General features: G+C 40.4%; 2 protein-coding genes across 4 annotated transcripts in view; one reads left to right on the top strand and one right to left on the bottom strand.

Annotated features, from left to right (window-relative positions):
* Window positions 1-5021: 5021 nt before the first annotated feature.
* On the top strand, window positions 5022-21695 carry ark2cb (arkadia (RNF111) C-terminal like ring finger ubiquitin ligase 2Cb). Of its 3 annotated transcripts, XM_072433515.1 has the most exons (9): window positions 5028-5267; window positions 6367-8671; window positions 8793-9120; window positions 9634-9762; window positions 12335-12461; window positions 13369-13473; window positions 15070-15165; window positions 17188-17291; window positions 18252-21695. In XM_072433515.1, the coding sequence occupies exons 2-9, from the start codon at window positions 8659-8661 to the stop codon at window positions 18367-18369; spliced, it is 1020 nt and encodes a 339-aa protein (XP_072289616.1). In that variant the 5' UTR covers window positions 5028-5267; window positions 6367-8658; the 3' UTR covers window positions 18370-21695. The 3 variants fall into 3 exon arrangements, with proteins under 3 accessions (XP_072289615.1, XP_072289613.1, XP_072289616.1); XM_072433514.1 differs by lacking the exon at window positions 6367-8671 and having other exon boundaries at window positions 5022-5267; window positions 15082-15165; XM_072433512.1 differs by lacking the exon at window positions 6367-8671 and having other exon boundaries at window positions 5022-5267.
* Window positions 21696-22099: 404 nt separating this feature from the next.
* Window positions 22100-25509, bottom strand: part of loxhd1b (lipoxygenase homology PLAT domains 1b) — a 38340-nt gene continuing 34930 nt past the window's right edge. Inside the window, exons 36-42 of the mRNA XM_072433930.1 lie at window positions 25303-25420; window positions 25053-25230; window positions 23972-24157; window positions 23485-23655; window positions 23240-23372; window positions 22856-23011; window positions 22100-22780 (exon numbers count right to left, since the gene is read on the bottom strand). Coding sequence (XP_072290031.1) covers window positions 22300-22780; window positions 22856-23011; window positions 23240-23372; window positions 23485-23655; window positions 23972-24157; window positions 25053-25230; window positions 25303-25420 — 1423 coding nt within the window. The 3' untranslated portion in view covers window positions 22100-22299. The remainder of the gene's footprint in view (window positions 22781-22855; window positions 23012-23239; window positions 23373-23484; window positions 23656-23971; window positions 24158-25052; window positions 25231-25302; window positions 25421-25509) is intronic.

The raw sequence follows: 25509 nt of genomic DNA, 5'->3' as shown, positions 1-25509 counted from the left end.
GAAGTGGGCGAGCGCTTCGCGCTCGATTTCGTGCGCACTACGTGCTTCGCACGGCCTTACGAGATTAATAGGCCTCTCGCCAGCTTGTGGCGCTCGGGCCTAATTAAAGCCGCGCTCTCGCCACCTGCGCGACCGCCTTCCCCATAGAGATAACATGGGAGGTTGCTGTCATTGCTACGGTTACGCCGCATGATTGGCTTTTTTGATCAGGACACCAAAATAGAATGTTGGGCGAAATTTTTAAAATGTTCGTAAAACAATTTTTTGTCTGTCCATGTTAATTTAAAGGTCACTCTGTAGGGGGTGCTATCGTGGCCATTTTAATTTTTTCACCATAAACCGGTCCAAACTTGTAATTTTAACAACTAATTCAAATTTGGTCCTTATCTGCTCAAATGGGAACAATTTTTAGATTTGCAATATCTCAAAATGCGTTGTCATACGCCCAGAAAAAACAACATTTTTTGCCAATTCTGAATTTTGGGCAAAGTTTGGTGACTTTTTGTTTTGATTGTTGTTGTTGTTGTTGTTGTTGTTGTTTTATGGCGGTTGGCATCCAATTGTTGCATTACCGCCAGACTTTATTCCTCAGACTTTTCGTAGTCCTCAGACTCTGTCGTAGTCCGTAAAAGTACTCCTTCCATTGCTTTTGATTGCGATCGCCCCGACACTGGGTTCTCTTAGATTTTATTCTTTATGCTTTAGGCTTTATTCTTTAGACTTTTTATTTAGACTTTATACGGCTGCCAAGCGAAGTATCAAAGCCTAAAGAATGAAGCTGTACGGCAGAAGCACCAAACACCAAAGAAGGAGAGGAAGATGAAGAAGAGTCAGCTCTGGAATAAAGCCAGTCGGAATCTGAAAAATGAAGTCTTGAGAGAAGAATAAAGAATGTCTAGAGTCTGTCTAAAGAGTGAAGTCTGGCGGTAATGTGACACTTCACTTGGATACCAACCGCGATAAAACAAGATAGCTTGATGGTCTAAAGAATAAAGTCTAATGAATAAAGTCTAAAGAGAGGCGGTAATGTAACACTATGGATACCAACTGTCATAAAATACCATCAAAGAAGAAGAAGAAGTTGTGTAATGTAGTTTAGTTGTGTAAATAAGTGTAATGTGAAAAATGTGTGTAAAAAGTACTGCATTTGTGTGTAAAAATACTACATGTGTGTAAGAGTACTGCATGTGCGTAAGAGTACTTCATGTATTTAAAAGTACTTTAAGGTCATAAATATGACACTAATGACTACTACATGTGTGTAGCAAACAGATGAAAAAGAGAACCAATTTTTGAACAATAGCTGTTTGTCAGTATGTGTTAGTCAGTGCGTTTGTCAGTGCGTTTGTCAGTGCGTTTGTCAGTATGTGTTTGTCAGTATGTGTTTGTCAGTATGTGTTTGTCAGTGCGTTTGTCAGTGTGTTTGTCAGTGCGTTTGTCAGTGCGTTTGTCAGTATGTGTTTGTCAGTATGTGTTTGTCAGTGCGTTTGTCAGTGTGTTTGTCAGTGCGTTTGTCAGTGTGTTTGTCAGTGCGTTTGTCAGTGTGTTTGTCAGTGCGTTTGTCAGTGCGTTTGTCAGTATGTGTTTGTCAGTATGTGTTTGTCAGTGCGTTTGTCAGTATGTGTTTGTCAGTGCGTTTGTCAGTATGTGTTTGTCAGTATGTGTTTGTCAGTATGTGTTTGTCAGTATGTGTTTGTCAGTATGTGTTTGTCAGTATGTGTTTGTCAGTATGTGTTTGTCAGTGCGTTTGTCAGTATGTGTTTGTCAGTATGTGTTTGTCAGTATGTGTTTGTCAGTGCGTTTGTCAGTATGTGTTTGTCAGTATGTGTTTGTCAGTATGTGTTTGTCAGTATGTGTTTGTCAGTGCGTTTGTCAGTATGTGTTTGTCAGTGCGTTTGTCAGTATGTGTTTGTCAGTATGTGTTTGTCAGTATGTGTTTGTCAGTGCGTTTGTCAGTATGTGTTTGTCAGTATGTGTTTGTCAGTATGTGTTTGTCAGTATGTGTTTGTCAGTATGTGTTTGTCAGTATGTGTTTGTCAGTATGTGTTTGTCAGTGCGTTTGTCAGTGCGTTTTTCAGTATGTGAAAAACACATATATAACAATTTTAGTTAGATTTATTTGTCAATTCCAAAATAGTGTTTGGATACATAGAAGGGGGCGCAAAAAACTCAACTCCGCCAAGCAAAAAAACCAAACGTTTAATTTTTTTTTTTTTTTTTTTTAATCCAGAGCCCGCCCCAGGCACCTGCCTATACGGCCTAGTGGAAAGGCCGGCCCTGTTTGTCAGTATGTGTTTGTCAGTGTATTTGTCAGTATGTTTGTCAGTATGTTTGTCAGCGTTAAATCATCCGTCACTGTCAGGCCATGTCAAAATAAAACTCCTGTATCTGTAAAACACAGAGGCCTTTATTTTGTAAGTGTCACCTAGCAATGTCATTACGCTCAGTAATGACACATTTAAACATGAAACTTATGCTGTTGAATAGAAACCTCTGTAACAAACACCAGAATGTGCAATCTATGCATTTAAAACGTTTAAACAAGAAAAGAACAACCCGAAATAAAATTGGCTGCGTTTTGCGGGATACCAAACGACGCTCACCATTGATGAATGCATAGTTTGCGATTCAAATAGTTATTTGTCCTGACAAATTGCAAGATTCCGCTGAACGCAGGCCTGAGCAGGCAGAAAGGGAGAGAGAGCCTGCACTTTTTTTCATGGCGTCTCGAGGAGAATATAACCGATGAGATTCAAACAAATCAGATAATGTTGAGTTTGTCATACAATGGGTAGGTGGCGCTATAGAGTAAATTTGTTACATGGGTATTAATTATTTCCAATCAGACCATAAAAACGCATTCGTGGGTAAAATATGAGCTCCGTAGATCAATTATAATTAGGTGTGACTTGTCTTTGAAAAGACAGGAAATTAAGCCTTTTTTGAGGGCGTGTTACGTAAGGTATATCAAACATTTTTTGAATCTTTATTAAATTTCAATGTTTCTAGATGCAAAAAGGGTTGTTTTGAGCTGAATCGGACGAAAAACACAAGTACGATTTAAAAAAAAAAAAAAAGTCAAACGTGGCGGCGCCACTTTGAAACAACACGGTTGACTTCCTGTTTATCATACAGCGATGCCGCCATTTTGGACTCTGTAACTTCCGGACCGATAACTTCCATCCTGATTCCCTATGATCATAGGAGCTCAATCACTGTTCCAAGTCTCTTGTGCATTTTCTTTTTTGCTCTAGGTGGCGCTGTTGCAAGCTGCATTTTATTCGATTTAGGGCCGAGCCGATCGCGTCCATATCCCCATGTGGGACTTTTCATCGATGTTCCTAAAAGGAAATTAAATCCTAATTAAAGTCAAAATACAAACAAATAAAAAGGAAAACAGTTAACAATCAAAACTTGTGTGATGGTTATGATTGCTTTGCTTGGAATATTGTAGAAAAAGGTTCAGTTGTAGTAATTTGCAATTTGCATCTTGGATGAGAGTCGAAACGTTGTTTTTTTCTAAAACTGAGTCCAGATGACTACAACTGAACTTTTTTCTACAATGGAACTCTCCTGGACGAATGAGGGACTACACCGACATGCTTTGCTTGGAATATTTCTCAGTATGGTATTCAATTCAATTCCATTTATTTCCCAAAATCACAACAGAGGCAACTGCCTCGAGGGGCTACAGTGAAAAACAGATTAAACAATGTTCATAGGGACTTGGCAATGTCCCAGAATCCCGTGTACTTTCTTAGACAACTGTCCCAAGCTCTTCTGTCCTTAGACCCTCCTTCTCGGCCAGGAAAAACTACCAAACCTCTTAGGGAAAAGTAGAAACCTGGAGGAGTTCCACAGTGAAAGAGTATTAACTTATATATCTTGGATTCTTTAATTACAGGTGTTTTATTAGCTTAAAAATATATTTTCTGCTTGTAGTTTTGGAAATAATAAATAAGCAGGCTGTAAAAAAAAATGAAATTGAGATTTTTCTGTAGCATTGCAATTGGATTTGCCATGTCTAAAAAGCGGGATTCTGTCCAAACACATTGAAAACAACTGCAGAAGCATTAAAATGTGAGAGAAGACTGAATGAACTGCAAAACTATTAATACAAGAATGAATCCCATGAATTTCAGAACATGTTTGTGGAGGTCTAAACCAGTAGCTCAAAACCTTTTCTCCCAGTGACCACTATTGTATTTGTGGATACGACCCAAACAGCCTTTTCCTATCTGATGAGTTATATTGTCTTTTAAGAAGAAAAATATTGACAATTTTCTGAGAACCATTGAGAACCTGTTGGGACCCAAATTGGGTCTGATACCCATTGGGAATACTAAAGATACAATAAGGTTATTCTATAAATAGACAAAATGTTTTATTCTTTATCTCTACACAGACAAAACGTGGCAAACCCTCCACCAGAGTGCACTTGCTACAGTGAAATGTCACTATGATGGAGCAGGGCTTATCAGGTCTGCAGATTTGAACAAAAATCCAATGGAACTGTTTCTATTAAGCCGTTATGATGATTCATTCCTTTTCAACCGCTTGTTCCCGTTAGGGGTCGCGGGTGAGTGGAGCCTATCCCAGTGACTTTGGGCCTTAGGCAGGGCACACCCTGGACAGGGGCCAGCTCATCGCAGGGTTAACACAGAGCCCTTGTCACACAGACGACCATTCTTTTGCCTCACACCTGCATGTCTTTGGACGGTGGGAGGAAGCCAGAGAACCCGGAGAGAACCCACGAATATTACGGTTTACAATGAACAGAATGTAAAATTATGCTATATTTATTCAACATTATTGTTATAAATTAATCCTAAGTACCTGGGAAAAACATAATGTCTCCTTTAAGCAGTTTTGGCAATCCTACCACATGGATCTATTATATTATGCTCTACCCCCTGGATCTATTATATTATGGTCTACCTGGATCTATAATATCCCCACACAAAACAACAGAACAATTGTTGTTCTCCGAAGCGCCCCCCTGTGGCCGTGATGCCCCACGACATGTCTGCTGTAGTGAAGCACATCCAAGCGGAGGAGACAGAAACAGTCGCACTGAGGGCTGCCCGAGGTGCTAGCAACTTTAGCCTTTAGCTCCAACAAGCAGCCGCCTGAATGTAGATCCGCATGGGCTACTCCTACTTAATCTCCGAATAAACCAGCGGAACTGTAAGACACGGACCCCAGGATGGTGTTAGTGCATGTCGGATATCTGGTTCTTCCCGTATTCGGCTCAGTAAGAAATCGAGGTATGGTTTTAGTTCTCTCATCGAGCCAAAACATGTGCCCTGTTTATCTTAATATGCACTGCAGCTGTTGGCTAGCTTTACTAGCTTGAGCTTAGCTCTGACATTAGCTCGATTGACTGGCTCCACAGATTAATAACAATTTACTGCGCTAAATATCATGCAAATCGTACTTATTTCGTGACAATAAAAGCTGTTAATTTGCGGTCTTCTTTACAACATGTAAAACTAAAAATAGCGTCGTTTACAGTATGCTACGCTAGCTCGCCTGTAAACATTTGTCACAAAGGACCACTCACACACGGACGTCTGTAGCAATTTACCTAATGACCAAAAAACATTCCCTCACTGTGGATTTAGTGCGGCAGTAATATCCGTGTTATTACTTAACGGGCACGTATACCCGGCAGAACATAACATTAGGGTGCGTTTTTCCCATAGCGGCACAGTAAAAATACCGCAAAATAGACGTAGCCTTCTCCAGCCACTCATCTTATCTGTGCCTGGATGATGTCATTTGAAGATCATCTGCAAATACGCGTCTTGTCGGCTTTTTATCTGCATTTTTGCCATCTACACGTGTTAGTATGTGAACTAAACTATACATTATGTGTTCCGAGTCGCCTATTGATAGTTATTTAATGTTAATTTGCCATTCCGTAGCAGCAAGAGCCGAGTCTGCGGTCACACTCAAAACCGAGAATTAGAAGTAGCGCTGCAACGATTTATCTGAACAACCGTGACTTGTCGACTAATAATCGTAATCGTATTTTGGTTTTAATTGTGATTGTTATCTGGACTGCAGACTCTAAAATACATGTCCAAAAAGGAATAAACTATTTCTGATTCTGCTTTCATTGGCACATATAATTTGTTAAAGCCTCCTGTCACAATATTTCAATCTGGTTAAAAATATTTAAAACCCCTCAATCTACAATCGTTTGACCTGTCGACTAACCAAATACATAATTGCTGACTAGTCAACTACTGAAATAATCGATAGTTGCCTAATTAGAAGCTCCAGTGTAAAATTAATTTCACAACAGTGGCATCAGTGATTTCATTGTGCTTTTATTTCTGTTCTTATTTCCCTGTTTCATAGTATGGAGGCTGGCTCTACATTCTGCATTTATCAGATCTTTGTCGTCCCCCCCATTGTGTAGCTAATGATCATCTGCTGCTGTGTGGTGTGGCGTGGCCTCTGCCTGTTCTCTGCATTTAGCTGTATTGTGAACCCCTTCTTCATTTCCTCTTTCCATCAGAAGACGGCATTGGTATTAAAAGCACCCCCCTCTCCAGATGTGTTCAGCCATAGACTTTCATGTTAAACAAACTAAACATAGCTAACACCTTAGTCCAGAGCACCTTTTGTCTTTTTTTCTGTCAATTTGCTGTAGCACTGATTAAGCATTTAGATCCTTTTTAGATATTGAATGTCATTGTGTACCTCCCATCCAGTCTTGATAGAAAACATGCTGTAAATTCCTGTAAAGTGGATACATTTTGCATGACTTCCAATAGTGCACTGCATTGTTGAACACCAGAATTTGGCTCATCCTCCCTTTTCTCTTCGCACAAGGTGCAATGTACATAAGTCCACAATAATCCCATTGGAATCATCAAGTGCATGCCAAAGCTAACTTAACGTACACTGCACCTGAACACCTGTCATAAATGTTTCCATTTTTGTGTAATTGTTTCTGTTCCCTTTTTTGCAAAAATAATTCAAGCTTTGAATCACACTGAATTGTCAGGTTGTTGATAACAAAATTACAAATTACAAAAGTCTGCAAAATGTGCTAACTGGTGGTTCATCACTTCTGATTTCCCCACTAACCCAAAGCCAAAATGCTATCCATTTCACAGGGATGCCTATTTTTCCTGCACTGCTAAAAAAAAAAGTCCTCTATTAGTAATAACGTCTTATTGTTTGGTTGTGGTCTCTCTTTACCTTTTGTTCTGGTAATAGTACTTTCAATGCATGGTTCACATTTATGATTCATTATTTGTTTATGTTTTTTCTACATTGACTAGTTCAAATCCAATGTAATCTTTCTGTAGTAAAGATGTATCCTGCTGTACTTGAATCATGTGCTATAGCCAACACGTCTGCTCATTGGATGCTGCTTTTTGTTCTTTTTTAACCTATGGAGCATGGTGGGCCTTGCCTTTTAGTCTGTTGTTTATTTTTGTTGCATGGATTTATTACTATTTATTACAAAAGAGGAAAGAAATTAAACACAGATTTCACAAATACTAATATTTATTTCAATAAAGACAATAGTGTTTTTCCTAACCTTCAGTGTGCTTCTTGCTGATTTCCATATATTGTCCTCTTCCCCTTCTCCCTTGTCCCTACCTGCCCCCTCCCAGAACAAAACAGAACTCCCCCTCTTACACCCGTCTCCCCCACTTCCTCCTCCCTCTGCTCTGACAAAGATAGACTCTATCACAGGGCCTTAACAGTCTATCTGCTGTCGTTCATGGTGATCGTTTTGACAGAGATGCTTTGGAAATGCAGTGTTGCTAACGTTCAGTAGCTACAGTAACCGTGTCTAGACGCAAGGCTTTGACCCCAACACAAGGTCATTGCCCGTCTGCTCAGCTGCATTGACTACATGTCCTGCGAGGCACAAAACCATTACGCGCTACTGCTCAGACATCCGTCTTTTCATAAAAACACTGCTTTTTCCAAACATACTCTTATGTAAATGCAATGTAGACTTGGCCAAACATAATTGTGGTAACATAATTTTATATTTCCATATCATAACTGGTGACTCCATCAAAGTCTATGGTACATAGAAGTTGACATTGTTTAAAGCAAACATTCAATGCTTATTTTTCCGCCACTTAAAAACAGGTTTTTGTAATGTTGAAAAAATGTGTTTCATCTTTACTCTAATCAAAGGGGCCGTTCTAAGCACAGTAACAGTATTCAAAGAAAGGCTAAGTAAGCATGTCTTCTCCATCGAGCCTGCATGGACAGCAGTCTGTTCACTGTAGTTGCCAAATAGCTGTGGTTGGAAAGAGAAAGACATCCAAGTAATTTCCTCTAAACTCATGTGGTTTAAATAGACTTTAGTGAAGCTCTTGGAATACTAAAGCTCTGTGCTGTTACTGTCTTCAACATGCTAGTGTCAAATGGGGTTCTGGCATCTACTCAAGAAAACATTTGAATAATTACTATGACACTTGTACGGTCAGCTGCAAATGTAAAACCGAGCTGCGCTGAAGAGGTAGTAAATGCCGACTTTACCTTTCTGATCCGGTTTCCTTCTGTGAATCTGAAGACCGGCAGTCGAACCAGAGATCGGAATTCCGTTATACTCAAGACCAAATAATGGTATTCATGCTCATGGCTCTGTGGTAACCATTTTCCACCCACAGAAGTATGTTCACTCTAGGTAAGCGCCAGGGCTTCATTAACATGCTATATGACACACACAGTGACTCCACATTTCACCCACTATTAATTCCATCTAATCTCTTGTGCTGCTCCTTGACAGCTTGTCCTATCTCCTGCAGGATCCCATTTCAACCGGCAACAGCAGCAGCAGCAGCAGCACAGCCATGCTACCTCTTGCCGGCACTTCCAGTTAGGCCCTCAGGCCTCGCTGCCCATGGACTTCCCCATGCCCCACCCCGGGCAGCCCCAGTCGGGCATTAACCCTCACTTGGCTCCCCCGGGTCACCAACATGGCCCTCCACTACACCCACCTCTTAACCCCATGTCCACACCCCAGTTCCAGGACCTCCCCGCCCCCCCTTTCCTACCTCAGGCATTACACCAGCAATACCTCCTGCAGCAGCAGCTTTTGGAGGCCCAGCACAGACACATCCTGCCACCCTCCAGGTACTGCTGTCATACAAACATTTCAAACATGGATTTCGGTATGAAAGAATCAGTTTATGTTCAATCAGACTTTTATCACCATTATTGCAATTTAAAAGTAACCCGAGACCAAACCTCACATTAGCTGTATTCAATTTAACTGATTCTGTGGCCCTCGAGGTGCTCGTGGCCATACTTTAGAGTGAATACATGTATCTTTCGCCACCCAGTATTTTCTTCAGTTCTGACACAGCTCTGGTAAGGACTCACCGTTCAACAAAAGATGAGCTGAGATACTTTCCCTTACATACAGTGACCGCTCTGTTAAATCACTGTTTCTCAACCTTTGACTATGACATGAATAGATCAGACCATCACTATGTCCTAACCCTAAAATTAAATAAAGATACTCAAGAGAGAGAAAATTACACAAATGTCCTTTGAGTGGTTTGTTTTTTAGTTACAAAAGTAAATATGTCTGCCAGATTCCAAAAGTCCAAATGTCAAGCGTATGCTTAATCTTACTGTTAACAGACGCACCCCAGAGAGAGTTCCACCCCAGCCCCACAGACTGCGGCCGGGATACGAGTTCGCTCCCCCGATTCATGTCCCTCCTCAGCCTGTGGTGCAGCAACCGCGCTACCTAGCTGAGGGAACAGACTGGTAAGCAAGTGATGGATTTATACAATGGCATTTTTAATATCAATTTGTCCAATAATTAAAATGTCTAGTACACAGAGGAAGCTTTGTTGAGATCCTGCTATTTGATCCAAGGTTGCGCGGGCAGTAGCACTAGAGACTACGCTATTTTAAGATTAGGGCTGTAGTCCTTTAATAGTTTAGTTGTTAATTATTTTGATGGATTTGTAGTTTATCAAATTTCTTCTTAGTCGGCTATTCTTTTATTTGTACTGTAAGTATTTCTATAGACCACAGCAATAAGTAAATGGATAAAGTGAATTGGATGGAGTGAATGGACAGTTTAATATTAGCTTTTCATCAAAAGCAGTCATCTGGACAATGTGTTCAAAACACAAGATGTTTTGACTTCTATCCAAAAGCAATTTTTATCAGAAGGAGCTGGCCTTACCAGCTAGACTTTATACTGCTCCAAGCTAAATTGGCCCTCAGGGCCGTATAAAGTCTAACTTTTCAGGTCAGCAGCACATCTTAATTGTAAACATTGTCCAGAAGTCTTAGAGACGTCATCTACAATTGATCACTCCTGGACGAATGAGTGATTTTTTTTCATTTATTGAAATGCTATCCATCCATCCATTTTCGGGTGACTGGAGCCTATCCCAGTGACTTCGGGCCTTAGGCGGGGTACACCCTGGACAGTGGCCAACTTGTTGCAGGGCTAACACAGAGACATAGCCATTACAGACACTCTCACATTCATTCACTAGGGCCAATTTAGAGTTACCAATTTCTGCCTAACACATGCATGTCTTTGGACGGTGGGAGGAAGCCGGAGAACCCGGAGAGAACCCACGGTAACACGGGGAGAACATGCAAACTCCACCCAGAGAGATCATGTGATGTTGGTCTGGTCCGGGAATCGAACCCATGATCTCCTTCTTGGGAGGCAAGAGCGCTAACCAGAAGAGCGCTTTGCCACCGTGCACCCTTACTTTTATTTATAAAATGTATTTACTTTTGCCTTTTCTCTCCTGCAAGACAACACATTTTCATCCCATCAACAAAAAATCAGGCTATTAAAAATGGGCTCAATTTTAATTGGGCATATTATGTAAATAGTAGAAAAAGGTTCAGTTATAGTCAACTGGTTTCAAGTACATATTATGTATGTCTTTTATGAGCTATGCTTGATCATTAACTTACTCCAAGTTGTAGTTTGATTGAGTCTTGCGTTTAAGGCTTGAGTGCTCAGAAAATTCCTGTTTTCACCTACCCCCCCATCTCTGCCCACTATTCAATACCGGTACTTGTAATTCAAAAATTTCAGACTCAAAAATCATACATGTAGGGTTAAAAACGTGCTCGCTATGGTCAAATGCCACCATGGTCCATCTGTTTCCTGTATTCAGTTGGTCTAGATCAATACGGCAGTTTACAAAGAACAACATCCAAAATTATAATCAATGCGTGTTAATGTTCAGTATTTAAAAAGCGTAACATGTCGTCTTTAAAAACGCAGCGTGGTTTGAGCTACAGTGGCAGTTGTTGCGAATGATTTATGATGTCAAATCACTTCAAATAAATCGCGCCAGGCATTTAATCAATGTACGAATGCCAAACGTAAAGGTGATGGAGAGAGCTGTAAGTCAGGAGATTTACTGCGGCAGCGCTCTTGCTAATATGAAAAAATGACGGTAAGTTGAGGCAGAGAGCGAGTGGCAAAAGATGTTTCATTATTTAGGGGCTCTGCAGTCGTAGCTGAGCGCAGAAGATCTTCCTCTGAAAGTGTAGTGCGATAATGACTGAGGGACCCGGTCTCCCTCTCTTCTGTCACTCTCACTTCTCTCCCCGTCTCTCTCGCGCTCGCCTTTCTCTTCTCTTCTAATTCTTTCTCACACATTCTCTCTTGTATTTCTCTGCCTCTCACTCCAAACCCCCTCTTTTCCTTTATCTCTTTCTTCCCGTTCTCTTATATCTCTCTCTTTCTCTTCAAGGCTTATACAGCATAATTGTGTGGTTCATTTTTGTATAAAAAGCTCTTTATGAATACCAGTTTGATAGATTGATAAATAGTTAGTAAATATATGTAAATACATTTGTAAGGAGCATGAAGTGAATCAAATTTCATGGTAAAATGTTTTGACAGACCCAATAAAGGTCTATTAAAAATCAGTCCGTCTCTTCATGTAGGAAGCGGCTCAAACCCTGGACTTCTTTTAAAAGGACGGGTGGCTTTGGTTTTGTTACAGCACGTTGGTGGGGGAAATGGAGATCTTTGAAGCAGCGTGGACAGTAGATCGGGGCGATGTGGCATTTTTATCACAGTGTAAAAGAGATACTTTGCAGTATATTTGATGATATATTATTTATACAAACGGATGCTGGACAAAATTAAACAGGGGCATATGATATTTGTAATCTCCATTATACTGAAACAGAGAGGAAGATGGCACTGTAAATGGCATTACATTGCAATATTAAAATTGGTTATGCCCCCCAAAGAAAATGAGGACGTATCATGAACAATTTGATGTGGACTCGCTCACGTTTCTCTTCCTCCCTCCCCTCTCTCTTCTCTCTCCCCTCTCTCCAGGGACCTGAGCGTAGATGCCGGGCTGCCTCCTCAGTACCACATCCACCCGCTGCCGCAGCACTATCAGCACTACCTGACCTCTCCCAGAATGCACCACTTCCCCCGGAACAACACGTCGACACAAGTGGTGAGCTCCACGGTCCAGTGCGACGAGGTCTAGAAGATCAGGAGTTAATTCATCCTGAAAATACTATCACCACCACAACATTTTAAGATGTTGTTGCTGTGAATGTGAGGACTGAAGGACTAAAGTGGGTCTAAATAAGAGAAGATAACCTTTCTGCAGTGGAATAAAAATGTCAGAACAGTATCTAAAATATTCAAGAAAAAAATAGCTCCAAAAACATAATTTGGAAAAATACACATGTTTAACTACAATACCAATTGAATGATAAACTCTTCATTGGATGAAATTAAATCAAAGTGGAATAAAAACAATGCGGTTATGAAGATTATTATGCAACTGGTATTTACAGTATGTGGACAACAATAAATACCAGCTGAAGTAAAAGATAAGCAATAATAACGCATCAAATTTACACTGAAAGATGTTTTGACATTTTTCATACGCACCTGGTGGCTACTTTTCTAGCCATGTCTGCCCTGGGGCAAACTGACAGACCACCAGCACTCACTCACTCACTACAGTCACACCATATGAGGCGCTTAAAGTGTCCGAGTGGAAATCAACCCTCCAGCCTTTGAGTTCACTGTCCCCGTGTCTACAGCATGTTGCACACGTGGTGATACATGATTAGATGAATGACGTCCAGAGCTAGCAGTGTCCAGACAAGGTTTAATCCAGGACTGAATATAGTGCAAATCAGTCCAAACCAGGACTAGACGTCTTTCACCAGATACTGTAACCAAAGAGCGGAATGTATAGGCGCAGATGCCTTGTTCTCTTGTTGGCACCCCCCCGGGCTCTGTCAGAATAAACTGGATGCCCCGGTTACAGGAGCTATTGTGGCTTCCTGTCTGTGATTTCCGACTCAGATCTGAAGACGGTGCTTCTTTTGTCTGTCGTCTCACAGGTCGTTCACGAGATCAGAAACTATCCGTATCCTCAACTGCACTTACTCGCTCTGCAGAGTCTCAACCCCTCCCGCCACGCTTCTGCTGTTCGGGAGAGTTACGAGGTGAGTATCTCCTCTTGCTCGCGGTCCCCCTCCTTCTTTCCTTTCTCACTCTCCTCACTCCCCCCCTCTCGCTTTCTCTCGCTATCCTTCCTTTTCCGCTCTTCTCTCTGTCTCTCTCACTCTAACTCTCTCTCTCTTGTCTTGGGTCTCTCCTTTCTTCTTTTCTTTCCCTTTTCGACTTCCTTTTTATGCTCTTTATCCTCCTTTGTTTTTTGCTGCCTCTCTTCTATCTCTCTCTCCCTCGCTCTCTCTATTCTCTAACTCTAACTCTCTCTTGCCTTGGGTCTCTCCTTTCTTTCCCTTTTCTACTTCCTTTTCATGCTTTTTATTCTTTATACTAGTTCTCTATTTATTTTCCCTTTTTCCTCCCTCCCTGTTTCTCTCTCTTTTTCCCTCTGACCCTCTCCTTCTCTCATTCTCTCTCCTCTCTCTCTCCCTCCCTCCCTCCGCAGTAGATATGCACGCTGCCACACATTCGTCACCATTTCTCTGTGACCAATGCTGAGGACGTGCTGTAAACAGAAAGCTGTGGCGGCTAAAACATTATTTTTTTGCGCTGACTGTTCTCCAAATGTTTCAAATCTGCCATCTGCCTTTAATCTAATAACATTTGTTTCCATTTGTTCCTTCTTGTTCATTTGAGTGCATTGTTTATTACGAGCATACGTGCTGGTTTATGTCTGTCACGGAAGGTATTGTTTCCGTTTTTAGTAGGTACAGCTTGACGCTTATGTGTGAGTTAAGACACATCGAATGTCTCAAAGCTGATTCTCACTGTACATGATTTGCATAGCATTACGTAATAAAACAGAATGATAAACCATTACTCCAATTATTAATGAGCATTGCTAATACAGGACCTGTGATTTAAGTGGTGGTCTCAGAGGGTGAGCAAGAGCCAATTTATTTTATTAATTCCCTGGAAAATGTATGAGAAATAGGCAAAATGAAAATCCACAAATGCACAGGCCCTTGAACTTGCTACGTTACAAAATGTGCAACGTTTCAGATCAAGCCTATGGCACCTGCTTTTCCCTGTGGTGATAGATGTTCCACAGTGTGGCATTGAGCTAATCTCTCTTGCATTTCACATGACAGTGAAAACCATTTCAAGTGACTTGCTCATTGAGCGTGAGAGAAGGCCAAGGGTTTGCGGCGCTGTCAACAAAGCAAACGCCTCGCTTCATACATTTGACATCTTAGATTCTCATTCAAATGAATCAGAAGGTGTGTGCAAGCGTTTAACTGGTAGTGTAAACACGAGCAGAAATACATTTTAAAATGTAGATAGTGACATTCTTAAATCAAAATAAATAAATAAAAAACGAGCCATTTGTGATTTTCATCAATAACATAGTTTATTCATAAATATTATCTGGAAGCCTGCAGTCACCATATTCTACCTGTGTCCTAGCTACTGAAAACCAAAAAAACAAGATTATTTGATTAATTAATTGCAGCCATAATCATGTCTCTCTAAACTGTAAATGCTAATTAATTGTAACTGAGGTTATATAATGATTTTTTTTTATGTTTACTTCAGTCATATTACCAATCCTTTCCTTTTGATAAACTGTCTTTATCCTGGGGTTCCAGGAGCTCTTGCAGCTTGAAGACCGGCTCGGCAGCGTAAACCGGGGCGCAGTACAGACCACCATCGAGAGATACACTTTCCCCCACAAGTACAAGAAGGTACCGTTACATTTGACTCTTTTTAATGAGCAAAAGAAGGTGGAATTCTGTCAACTGGACAAGGTTTATATCATCCAAGTAGCTTTTCAATTCATACGCAGCTCTGTCTTAAATAGCTGTCTGAAGGGAGGAGCTAACTGCACTGAAACTAACACCAGCTGGTAGTGTACTGGAGACTGTTGTTGGTTAAGACCGTTGAACTACCCTAAGTGTGAACTGTCACTGGAGTCATTATTTGCATAATTGTTGATAGTCATAATGAGTCATTTAGCACTCATTCTTGAGATTCAGCTTCCTGTCCAGCATTTTGAGGACGTTTTCCCATTCAAAAGATATAATATATTTTGTTTCTATGGTACAATATTACAATATTACAATGTACAATATACTATTGTTTCCCTTGTTTTGGTTTAAGTAAATAAATGGTACCACTTCATAATAACTACACCTTAATTAGTCTTAACAAAGCATGAACAAAGACTTATTCAGAATCAGACTTAGAAAATGTTTATTGCCATTGTCAGTTGGCAAACATGGGAACTTGTCTCGGTGTTAAGGGTCAACATATTACAATGAATAATAAAATGATAATAATAGCATATCAAACATATAGACTATTAAGCATGATTCGAGCTAAGTAACTACTTAAGGTTAGGGTTTAGAATTTGATGTTAGATTATTAGTTAAATAATTAATAAGCCTGAAGTATTCTTAACAAACTATTTGTTCACGATGAATTAAGTCTTTGTTCATGCTTTACTAATGTTGGAATATAGTTATCATAAAGTGTTACCAAATAAATTAAAGTTTGAAAGCTTGCTCTGAGAAAATCAGCTTTGTGGTAGCTAACAACCATGAGACATATAATTGTATTTAAAATCTGTTCCTTGTGATAGGTCTGTTACATTTGTCCAGTTTTAAATTTAGTGCGAATGTGTTGGAACCTCCTTTTCAATTCAAGGTTGATTGTCTTTCTGGACAAATAGAGCCTCTTTCAAAACATGTGTCCAGTTGACAGAATTCAACCTCATTTGGCTAGGGACACTTTTGAATCTTTAGGTCAAACAAAGCACTGCGTACCAGGACAGAACTACAGTAGTTTGTAGAGGTCAAAAGTACAGTTCTAGAATGTTTCATATACAAGACATTCATTTCATAACTTGGGCAGCACGGCAGTAGTAAATGCTCTCACGTCACGGCAAGAAGGTCCCGGGATGGATTCCCAGGTGGCATGGGGTAGTGATGCGCGGGTTGTCTTTTAACCCGCGGGCCAGGAAACATGAATTTTTTATTGTGGGTCTGGTTATAAAATCTGTAAGTTTTTAATATATTAAAAAAATATAAATAATTGCAGTCGATTTGCTTAGTGCAAACATTCAAATTAGGGCCTCCTATTGATTGACAACAATTTTCATTTCTATTCTATTTTGTTCTATTAATGGCCCAATATTAATTTGATCTTTTTATCATTGCCATTTAATAATAAAAAAAAGAGGAATGGCTGAAGTCCTCTTGGCAAAAAAGACCCAAGCACAATTAGACGATTAGAAGTGACTGAATCTCTGGATTAAATTTGGACTAACTTCTACAACTCTACATCCTGCTACACACTGTTGCTGTAGATGAGGAGGAAATAGACAAGGCTGTCTCCCAAGTCCATAAGATCAAAGCATCTACCCACTTGAGTTCAAAGGTCAAACTCATTTCTGCCGGCATTTGCAGTCTGCAGTATGCCCAATTGAAGGCTGGAGATGACTCATGCAGTCTGTGGATATGTATGCTGGAGGAATTCAAATGCCACAACACTGAATATGACCTAGATACTCCAGAAAGGATGTCACACTGCGAGTGAGGGCGAATAATTGAGTCTGTAATATCCAAAGACAAATGATTATTTTTCACTGGGAATGCTGATTAGTCTGTTCTCATTTCGAAATACCCATGGCGTAAACAAACCTGAAACCCACCCCTGCATAACGCAAGCTAAGAATTGTTCATTTATTGTCGTTCTTTTTTTTGCAGAGAATACCCCAAGACCTGAAAATTTGTTTGGACGACGAGGAATTGGACACTGATGAGAAGTGCACTATCTGTTTGTCAATGCTGGAGGACGGAGAGGATGTCAGGTACGCACAATTATTCAAGAACGTTTTGTTTTCTGGTGCGGCACCACTGGATTCTTTGCTCAACACGCTCCATTCATTCATCATTTTTAATTTGGATTTAGGTCCACCAATTTGCCAAATGAAACTTGTTCATAAGAAACCATAACATTGAATAATAATCAAGATAAATCCATTAAAGAAGACATTTGACTATATTAACCCTAAACCAGGTTAACAACAAATCTTACCATAGAATTTAAACTTGGCCGCCACCTTTTTAAACTATGGGCAGTTTAGATTGTTACGTCACATTATTCAAGAAAATTGAGTTTTCCGAAGCGACGTGGGTGAATTCTTTGCTCTGTTTGGTGTCGGGAGAATTATGAAAGGGGCCTTATTTGTACTCGGTGAGAGTCTGGTCGGGTTTTGGCAGAGCCTGCAGAATGTCTCATTTGCCTACGCTGTTTGTTTTGTCAAGCAGCCTCGACAATGCAGCGCTTTGACACCGCACTGTTACAGGACTGGAGGCACTTGGTCCAAAACAGGATCATTGTGTGCTCTAAAAGCCACAATTCAAGTCTCTGCTTGGTGTTTTTGGAGCTTTTATGACAGTATTGGCATCCAGCCAACTCATCTCGTGTTATTGATGTGAGCAATAGAGTAGGTGTAGTTACAAAATATAGTTTTCCAGGTACATATGTGCTTAACTCTGACTGTACTACCCAGGGAGAAATGTTGATTCTTGTACAAATTGCTGAATTGACAGTATATAGCTGGGTTAGACTTGAATCATTGCTATATAACAACTATTTTTTTTCCTCCAGTCAGAATTCTGCTCAAAAAACACATGATTTTACTGAGCTCTTGGTTAAAAAGCCCCAAGCTGATCATTGAGGATTAGAAATGATCTTGATTAAAACTTGATTACCCGCACAGCCCTAAACTTGAATGTGTTTCTCTCTGTGTGTTTGACTGTTGCAGGAGGTTACCCTGCATGCACCTCTTCCACCAGGCCTGCGTGGACCAGTGGTTGGCAACGAGTAGGAAATGCCCAATTTGCAGAGTGGACATTGAGACCCAGCTGACGCCCGACAGTTGATAACTCTCCAACTCCGCTCAGCTGTGTGTCTTGGTCGTGTATTTCTCCATTGCCTCCCGCGGGGGACGCTCTGCCAAAACCTTTCCTCTTTCCCTCTGCGTCCGTCTTTGAGCCTGCCTTCTGAGACGGCAGTGACGGAGGGATCAACAAAAGCACACTAACTACAACACAACACAACGGGACTGGTGCGGTGGGTCGTATAGGGGCGGGGCGAGGGGGTCAGAGCAGGTCAGAGGATGGACAGATGTGCTGAGGCTCACACTACCTTTACTATCAAACTCCCTGTTCTCGTGCTCTTTACGGCCATTTCTCTGCCACTAAACCTGATCTACCAAGCCTGTGATAACTCTTTAAGCTGCACTCTGCCCGAGCCCTCAGCACATCTGTACAGAATATATCCAATGATTAGCATGAGGTTGTTTGGTGTGAAATCTTGTAGCTGAACGCTCGTGGTGTTATGGACTAATAGTACTGACTAAGTATTTACTGAGTAACAGTGTTGTGTAGCAAGCAAATGCCTTTGCTTTTCCGTTCGTGATAAAATAATACTAAAGGGTGACATACAGCTGTAACAGTGACAATATTCAGTGTGGTGAATCTTCATAGGCGACGAGGAAAGCAGTTATATTAAAAAAGAAAAAAAGCCAAAAATCCCTCGTCGTCGTCTATAACATGGTGTGTGGATTTCCAGTTAGTAGCCGTCAAGAGGTGATGCTAAATCCGCTAACTGCAGGCATGGCTTCAGTGACGTGTTGGTGTCGTAGACGGGCCTCGCTGATCTAGAGCCGGGGCCTCAGATGTGCATGCTGTACGGCAGGCTTGGGCTGTGTTGTCATTGTGGAGCAGTAGAAACCGGGACTATGTCTGTGCATGTGAACCATATACTCTGATGAGCTCATTCATTCACAGAGAAGGACCAGAACACACTTGCCCCCTTCCCCCTCCCTCTCCTCCTCCTCCCCCTCCTCCTCCTCCTCCTCCTCCTCCCCTCCTCCCTACTCATCTCCAGACCAAAGTTGCTCTGAGTCGCAGATCTGATGCCATCGTAGCTCCTCCTCGCCCCAAAGTCAGTTGTGAGCGCTGGGGTTTGTTCTGCGGCTAACAGCAACTCCTCTGTGGCCTCTTCACGGCATGATCGGCATGACGACGCAGTGCCTGAGTCTTGCAATCACAACAGATCAAACCTGACATTTCTATATTACCAGAACCTTATTGCCTATTGAACAAGCAAGCACATGTAATTTCTATGAACCGCGAATCGCCTCTATGTATCCTTTCATTTCAATCTTTGTTGCTCCCACTGTGTCTGGTGTTACAGGGAAATACAAACTAGTCTGCCTGTGATCTGTGCTAGAATATGTATGATTGTCTCCCCTCTAATGGTAGTAGTGTATGGTACCGCTAGAACAACTGTTGTGAACAAAATGTTCAGTGCTAGAAGCCGTTTTCTATTTGTCATGCATGAACCATGTTGGCGTAGTTCACTTGAAGGAGTGTGAAAGGGAGAAAAAGCCATCCATTTGAAATATACCAAACAAACGTTCTTAACATTTAATTTAAAACATTATTTCAATGTCTTTTTGCCACTAGTTCGTTTCTTCGTTTCTTTTTTTACGTGTAATGTCTATTCTTTTGCTCACATGCCAATCTGGACATGGTACTAGTTCGCTGAGTCCTTGTCCATTTAAACATAGTGAAGAAAAAGTTGCATTGCTGCATATTAATGTCGTTCTAATGTAGCTTGTGTTTGTAAATGCACTATGATATGGAGTTGCCTGATTTGGTTTGGTGGCGTGGATCCCTCTTGTCCTAGGGTTTGTGTTATGTTCAGTTACAAGTATTTTCATGCTTTCTTGTGTACTATTGGAGGGTGACTTGACTGTTTGTGTTGCTTTTTCTTTTTGTATTAAACCTCCATCCAAAAAATTACAGATGGATGACAATGGAGGTTTGCTAGTTCACATAGAATGCTGTGATTAAAGATGCCTTAAGTATTTAACAATCATTATTTATTACTAACTGTAGCTAGCTAGCTATTGTGGTGGAATATTTAATGTCTCTATCTCATAACTTTGCAATTTAATCAATATATTTATTTAGAATAACACAAAATATGAAAAAAACTATACCTCATTATGCATTGGTCGGTGGGGATGCTTCTGCATGCCGTTTGTGTTTTCTTTTCCGAGGAGAAAAAAAGATTCTTGTTGAGAATGAATTGGGGCGGTTCTGATCCATTTTCTGGCCAGCATGGTGCTGTTGATTCTGGATGACATTCCATTCATTCACTTATTAGTTACATCGCTGCTTTAACCCAAAGCAGAGTACGGGCTCTGAGCTCCTCATGTGGCTCGACAACTTACATGTTGACATTTACATTATTTACAGTTAACCTTTTTTCCGATTTGTTTTTAATATTCAATCATATCTAAATATCAATTGAATTCCTCTTGCTTTAGGTCCCACAAAATGTGCTGTATAATCTGGTCTTATGTATTGCTGGCAAATGCTTTGTGTGGGACTTAGGAAAGTATCTAACTTGAGCCATTGATTATTGAGCAAATTTCTGGTGTACTGTGGTTATACAATATAGATAGTGTGTTTTACACTTGGGTATAATAAGCTACTGTTTTGGTGTGCATTTCTTATTAATACTCTACTAATCCTGCAAAACCTATAGAATTGGAATGACGCTGGCTGGTCTTACTATATGATTTCATTTCGTGCTCTCACTGGCCTTACCCATGTCCTCCACAGTGTAACCATTGCTCCAGAGCAACCTGGACAGTAGCCATAGTATTAACTCAAGCTGATGAACCGGAATGAACAGTAGAACTTAAAGCACAAGCTTTTTAATGCATGTCCTTCTCAGGTTTTCCTATGTGTATGTGGGAGTAGCTCTGTAGATGTGTTTCATATGATGCTGTACCTTCTTGAATATTTCAGATGTTTCTTTGCTGCTGAAAAAATGTTGATTATTAACCTGCCAGTGAAAAGGGAAGTGGCCATCTTTGTACAACACACTGCTGTTTTGCTGTAACCGCGCAATGTTTTATGATCTTGAGTATTTTATAGAGAAGTAGAAGTATGTATCAATAATATGAAAGCAATAGCTAAATCATAATGAAGAATAACATGATCAGTGAATATTGTGGAAAATTCTAGATTCACTCTGGGTGGATTTTGTACTGTATTTATTACTAATGATGATGCAAAAAGTTGCATAGCTTAATCCAAACTGTTCTGTCTCTTTTTTATTTATTGTCTTGTATATGATCTTTTTGTATGTGTTTTTCAAATAAACTGCCTAAAATGCTGACAACTAATGTGGATGTGTAGCTGTGATGTTTTGATGTCCAAAGTATGAATCCTACTTTACTCAAATGACTTTACAGTTAAACTGAATTACCTTGAATTTCCTTGATTTGAATTTATTGGGCCGATTATCCTTTACTTTAATGATGCTATGCTACAAGCAGCAAAGAAATTATGAATCATAAAGCAAATTATGCAAATAAAAAATGAATCAAAAATAAAATAAAACATGTAAACTTCCAAATAAGGTACCTAAGCCTCACTACAACTACATTTGAAGACAACATTTAAAGTCATTAAAATGCCCATTTTAAGATAATTTCTGTTGGACGGACACACTATCATTTGAGATATTCATTTTTGTCAATATTGTCCACATAGTGTTGATGTAACAAATAAAAATCTGGACAGATGGAAGAGTCAAAATGTGTTTAATTTCCTATTTTTGTAGAAAGTTTGAATGTCATTGGCTTTTTTTCCTAAAGTAAAATGACAAATCCACTCATACAGTATAATTGACGGAAAAGTTGGCACTCATGAAGGTTCCCTTGTGTAATAAAAAAACATAGATGCTTATAAAACCCCTGTACAGTATATCATATTAGTGCATTGTTGCTAATATCTGGGGTACAGCACTCTCTGGATGTGTCCGTCTGCCTTCTTGGTGTCCAGCCACTTGCCACACATGAAGATGGTGGTTACAGAGTTGGCCGTGTTGGTCACCTCCACACACTCTAAGTACCAGCCGCAGCTCGGGCCTTTGTTGTCGTGCTCCACTTTGATCCGCAGTAACTCCCCGAGGTCCAGCATCTCCACCACAAAGCGGTCCGTTTGGCCTTGCTCGAAAAGGTTGCGGAACTTCTGGCGGAGATGGCGCTTGCCTGAGTCGCCGTTGACACCGTAGAGCGTGATGAAGACGTTGGCGTCTGTCCCGGCGCCTTTCACATCCCCCGTGATCACAATGATCTCATACTTGACAGGCACCAGGTTACGGACTTTGCTGGCGAAGCTTTCCACTGATTTGTAACACTCAAATGTCAAGAACTGATCCTTTTTGGCTGCAAGGGGAACTTGTGCGTCACAGCGGAAGAAATACCTGACCAGAACAGACGCCGTTAAGGCTCGTCTTTGCACTCACTCACACAGTTTAAAATGATGTATGAATACTCACTTGTTTCCAAGCTCCTTCTCTGTTACTTCTACTTCCATTACATGCCAGAAGCTCGCACTCTTGGGCTTCTTGCCATCTTTCGTTATGTGGCCCAGACAGATGCCAGCAATTTCTCCGACATGTTTGGATGAAAACTCAAATGTGTCCGTGGCACCACTGTAAACAGCAGAAAGTTAGCACCTAAATAATTAAAAGCCCTGCTTTAAGGGAGTTTTTCTTTTACGTCTCGTGGGATTAGTTCTCCTGAGAACCTAGACTGGGAAAACTGAAAGTGAGACAAGATTAAAGAGGAGAGAAAAACAAGACGTGGAGGAGAGGAGATTATGCAAGCCCCAGTAAAAACCTTCACCACAAATGCTGCACGTAGACTCTCTTAAGACTCACCATAAGAACTTCTTCTTCTTATTCTCCAGCACAAACTCTTTGGAACGAGCTTTTCTGCCTTCCAGCACAACCCAGGCATTTTCTGTGGTCGAGGCATCGTCTGTGTTTGCAGTTGTTGTGGCAATTTGATATTCTGTAAGTAAAGACAATTGTTTTCATAATTATTACCGTTATATTATATTATCACAATATAACATTTTTTAGAGAATGTTTTCCAACAGTAAATTGATTCCTCTTGTCCTCACTGGTTTTGTCGCTGAGGTCGATGGAGTCGTTGTTGGCACATGCCAGCTCCCTCATTATCTGTCCGTCATCTTCGTTCTTGGCCAGCCAGCGGTCACAGGGGAACCTGAAGGTTTGGTCCATACTCTCATCTTTTACATCCACGTACTCCAGGTGCCAGCCTGGAGCAGGGCCTGTTTATAAATATACAGAAAAGTAAAAAACCTGCTCATTGGCCGGGACAGAAGGATCACATTATGTAGTATGGTTGCTAGGTAACTGTTGTAAAATAACCTCTATGTATGTACAATTATACATTTATACAACTTCACCAAAAATGGTCAAACTAGGGAAAACTAGACAATATAACATATAAACATATTATCTGACATATGTGTTTTTGCAAATTAACTCACTCACTCACACTTATTTTGAAAGGGCTTCCTAGAAGGGTTAAGAGTAAAAAATATAAAGCCAAAATCATCACCACAGAGATTTGTCGTTTCTCACCCTTGTTGTCGTGCCACACCCGGACCTTGGACAGCTCTCCCAGACTGAGCATTTCTGGAAATTTGAACACATCTTTGCCTTTACGCTCAAACTTGTTCCTGTTGGTGCTTTCTTTCAGAGGTAGTGTCCCCGTGTCTCCATACTCCCCAAATAGTATTAAGAACACGTTGCAGTCCGTCCCAGCCCCTGCAATATCAGAAAATGTATTATCCATCTATTCAATTGACTAAATGCTTTTCATGTATTAGGCAGGTCAGTCTTTCCCCCAGGATTTCAGAAGGGCGTAATGGGATTTAAAAAAGGGCACATAGCTACTCCTTAAAAGAGAAATAAAGAATAATATAACTTTAGCAAAAACAATGTATTTATTTACATGCTATATTTGTGGTGGGTAGTGCAACAAGGCAGTAAAAGGTATTTATATTTCAATTATTGACAAGTGCTGTGAATTTGGTGACCCTACATCCAATAATAAAAAAGTTATTGAAGATTGGTATCCATTCTTCATCATATTTCATCATAAAAAAACATGTAGGCTTCTGATGGGTAAAAGAAAGGTTGTAGTAGATAAATATTACCATTATTGATAAGTGCTGTGAATTTGGTGACCCTACATCAAATATTAAAAAAGCTATTGAAGATTTAATTTTCATATTACATCATATTCCATAAATAAAACACAACTAAAGCTTCATATGGAAAAATTAAAGGTGGCTGTGGTGTCCATCATGGTGTATTTATGATTTATGATTTATTATTTTTCAGTATTCATATCTTTATTTTTTGATGACGGTCTCTAAGTTCTCTTCTCGGCTCCGGCTGCACATTCGGAGCTGTGTAATTCGCTGCGCCCCAAAATACGCATCTGATTTTTAAAAACAAGATTGTAGTCGCTTGACTGACCTCGGAAGTCCGAATCTGTGAATATGACGCTAACTACACTACGCACAGCTGATACATTAAGGGCAGCGTCGCGGGTTTTGATTGATTCAGTATAAGGAGGGCGTATCGGCCCGCTACGCTAAATAGGACTGGGGGAAACACTGGCAGATATATATGCGGTAAATTCTTTGTAACAAACCTCCGACGTCACTGGTTTGGACTTGAATCGTGTACGTTGTGCTTTCCACCATCTCCTCGTCATCCACGGTTGCGGGCAGCTCACACACCTTGGTCCTCTTTGGTCCTTTTGTCTTTGATAACCAGTTCTGATATGTGAACTCATACACCTCATCAGTAGTTAGGTTTTTTAGCATAATCTGAAATGTGTACGACGCAGGGATGTAAATAGGAATATTACAAACAAACAAATATTCGCTTTGCAAACTTACCTTATCAAGAAACCAATCAGGGCGACTGCCAGTGCCATCTATCCGAACTCGAATCTTCTTCAGAGGAGCAATGTCATCGATTTCCAGGCTAAATGGGTCTTCCTGGTCTCTTTCAAACCTTTATAGAAAGTATTTTACATGAAATGTGCACAATGCATATTTAACATAAGCAGAACAAAACAAAAAAGTAACAAAAAAACAACAAAA

The sequence above is a fragment of the Eucyclogobius newberryi genome, unplaced genomic scaffold (assembly GCF_026437365.1).
Source record: "Eucyclogobius newberryi isolate DKJ021-1_F unplaced genomic scaffold, fEucNew1.0.hap1 SCAF_6, whole genome shotgun sequence".
Lineage (NCBI taxonomy): Eukaryota > Metazoa > Chordata > Actinopteri > Gobiiformes > Gobiidae > Eucyclogobius > Eucyclogobius newberryi.
Note: the sequence above shows the minus strand (reverse complement) of the source record. Positions and strands in the feature narration are given on the sequence as shown.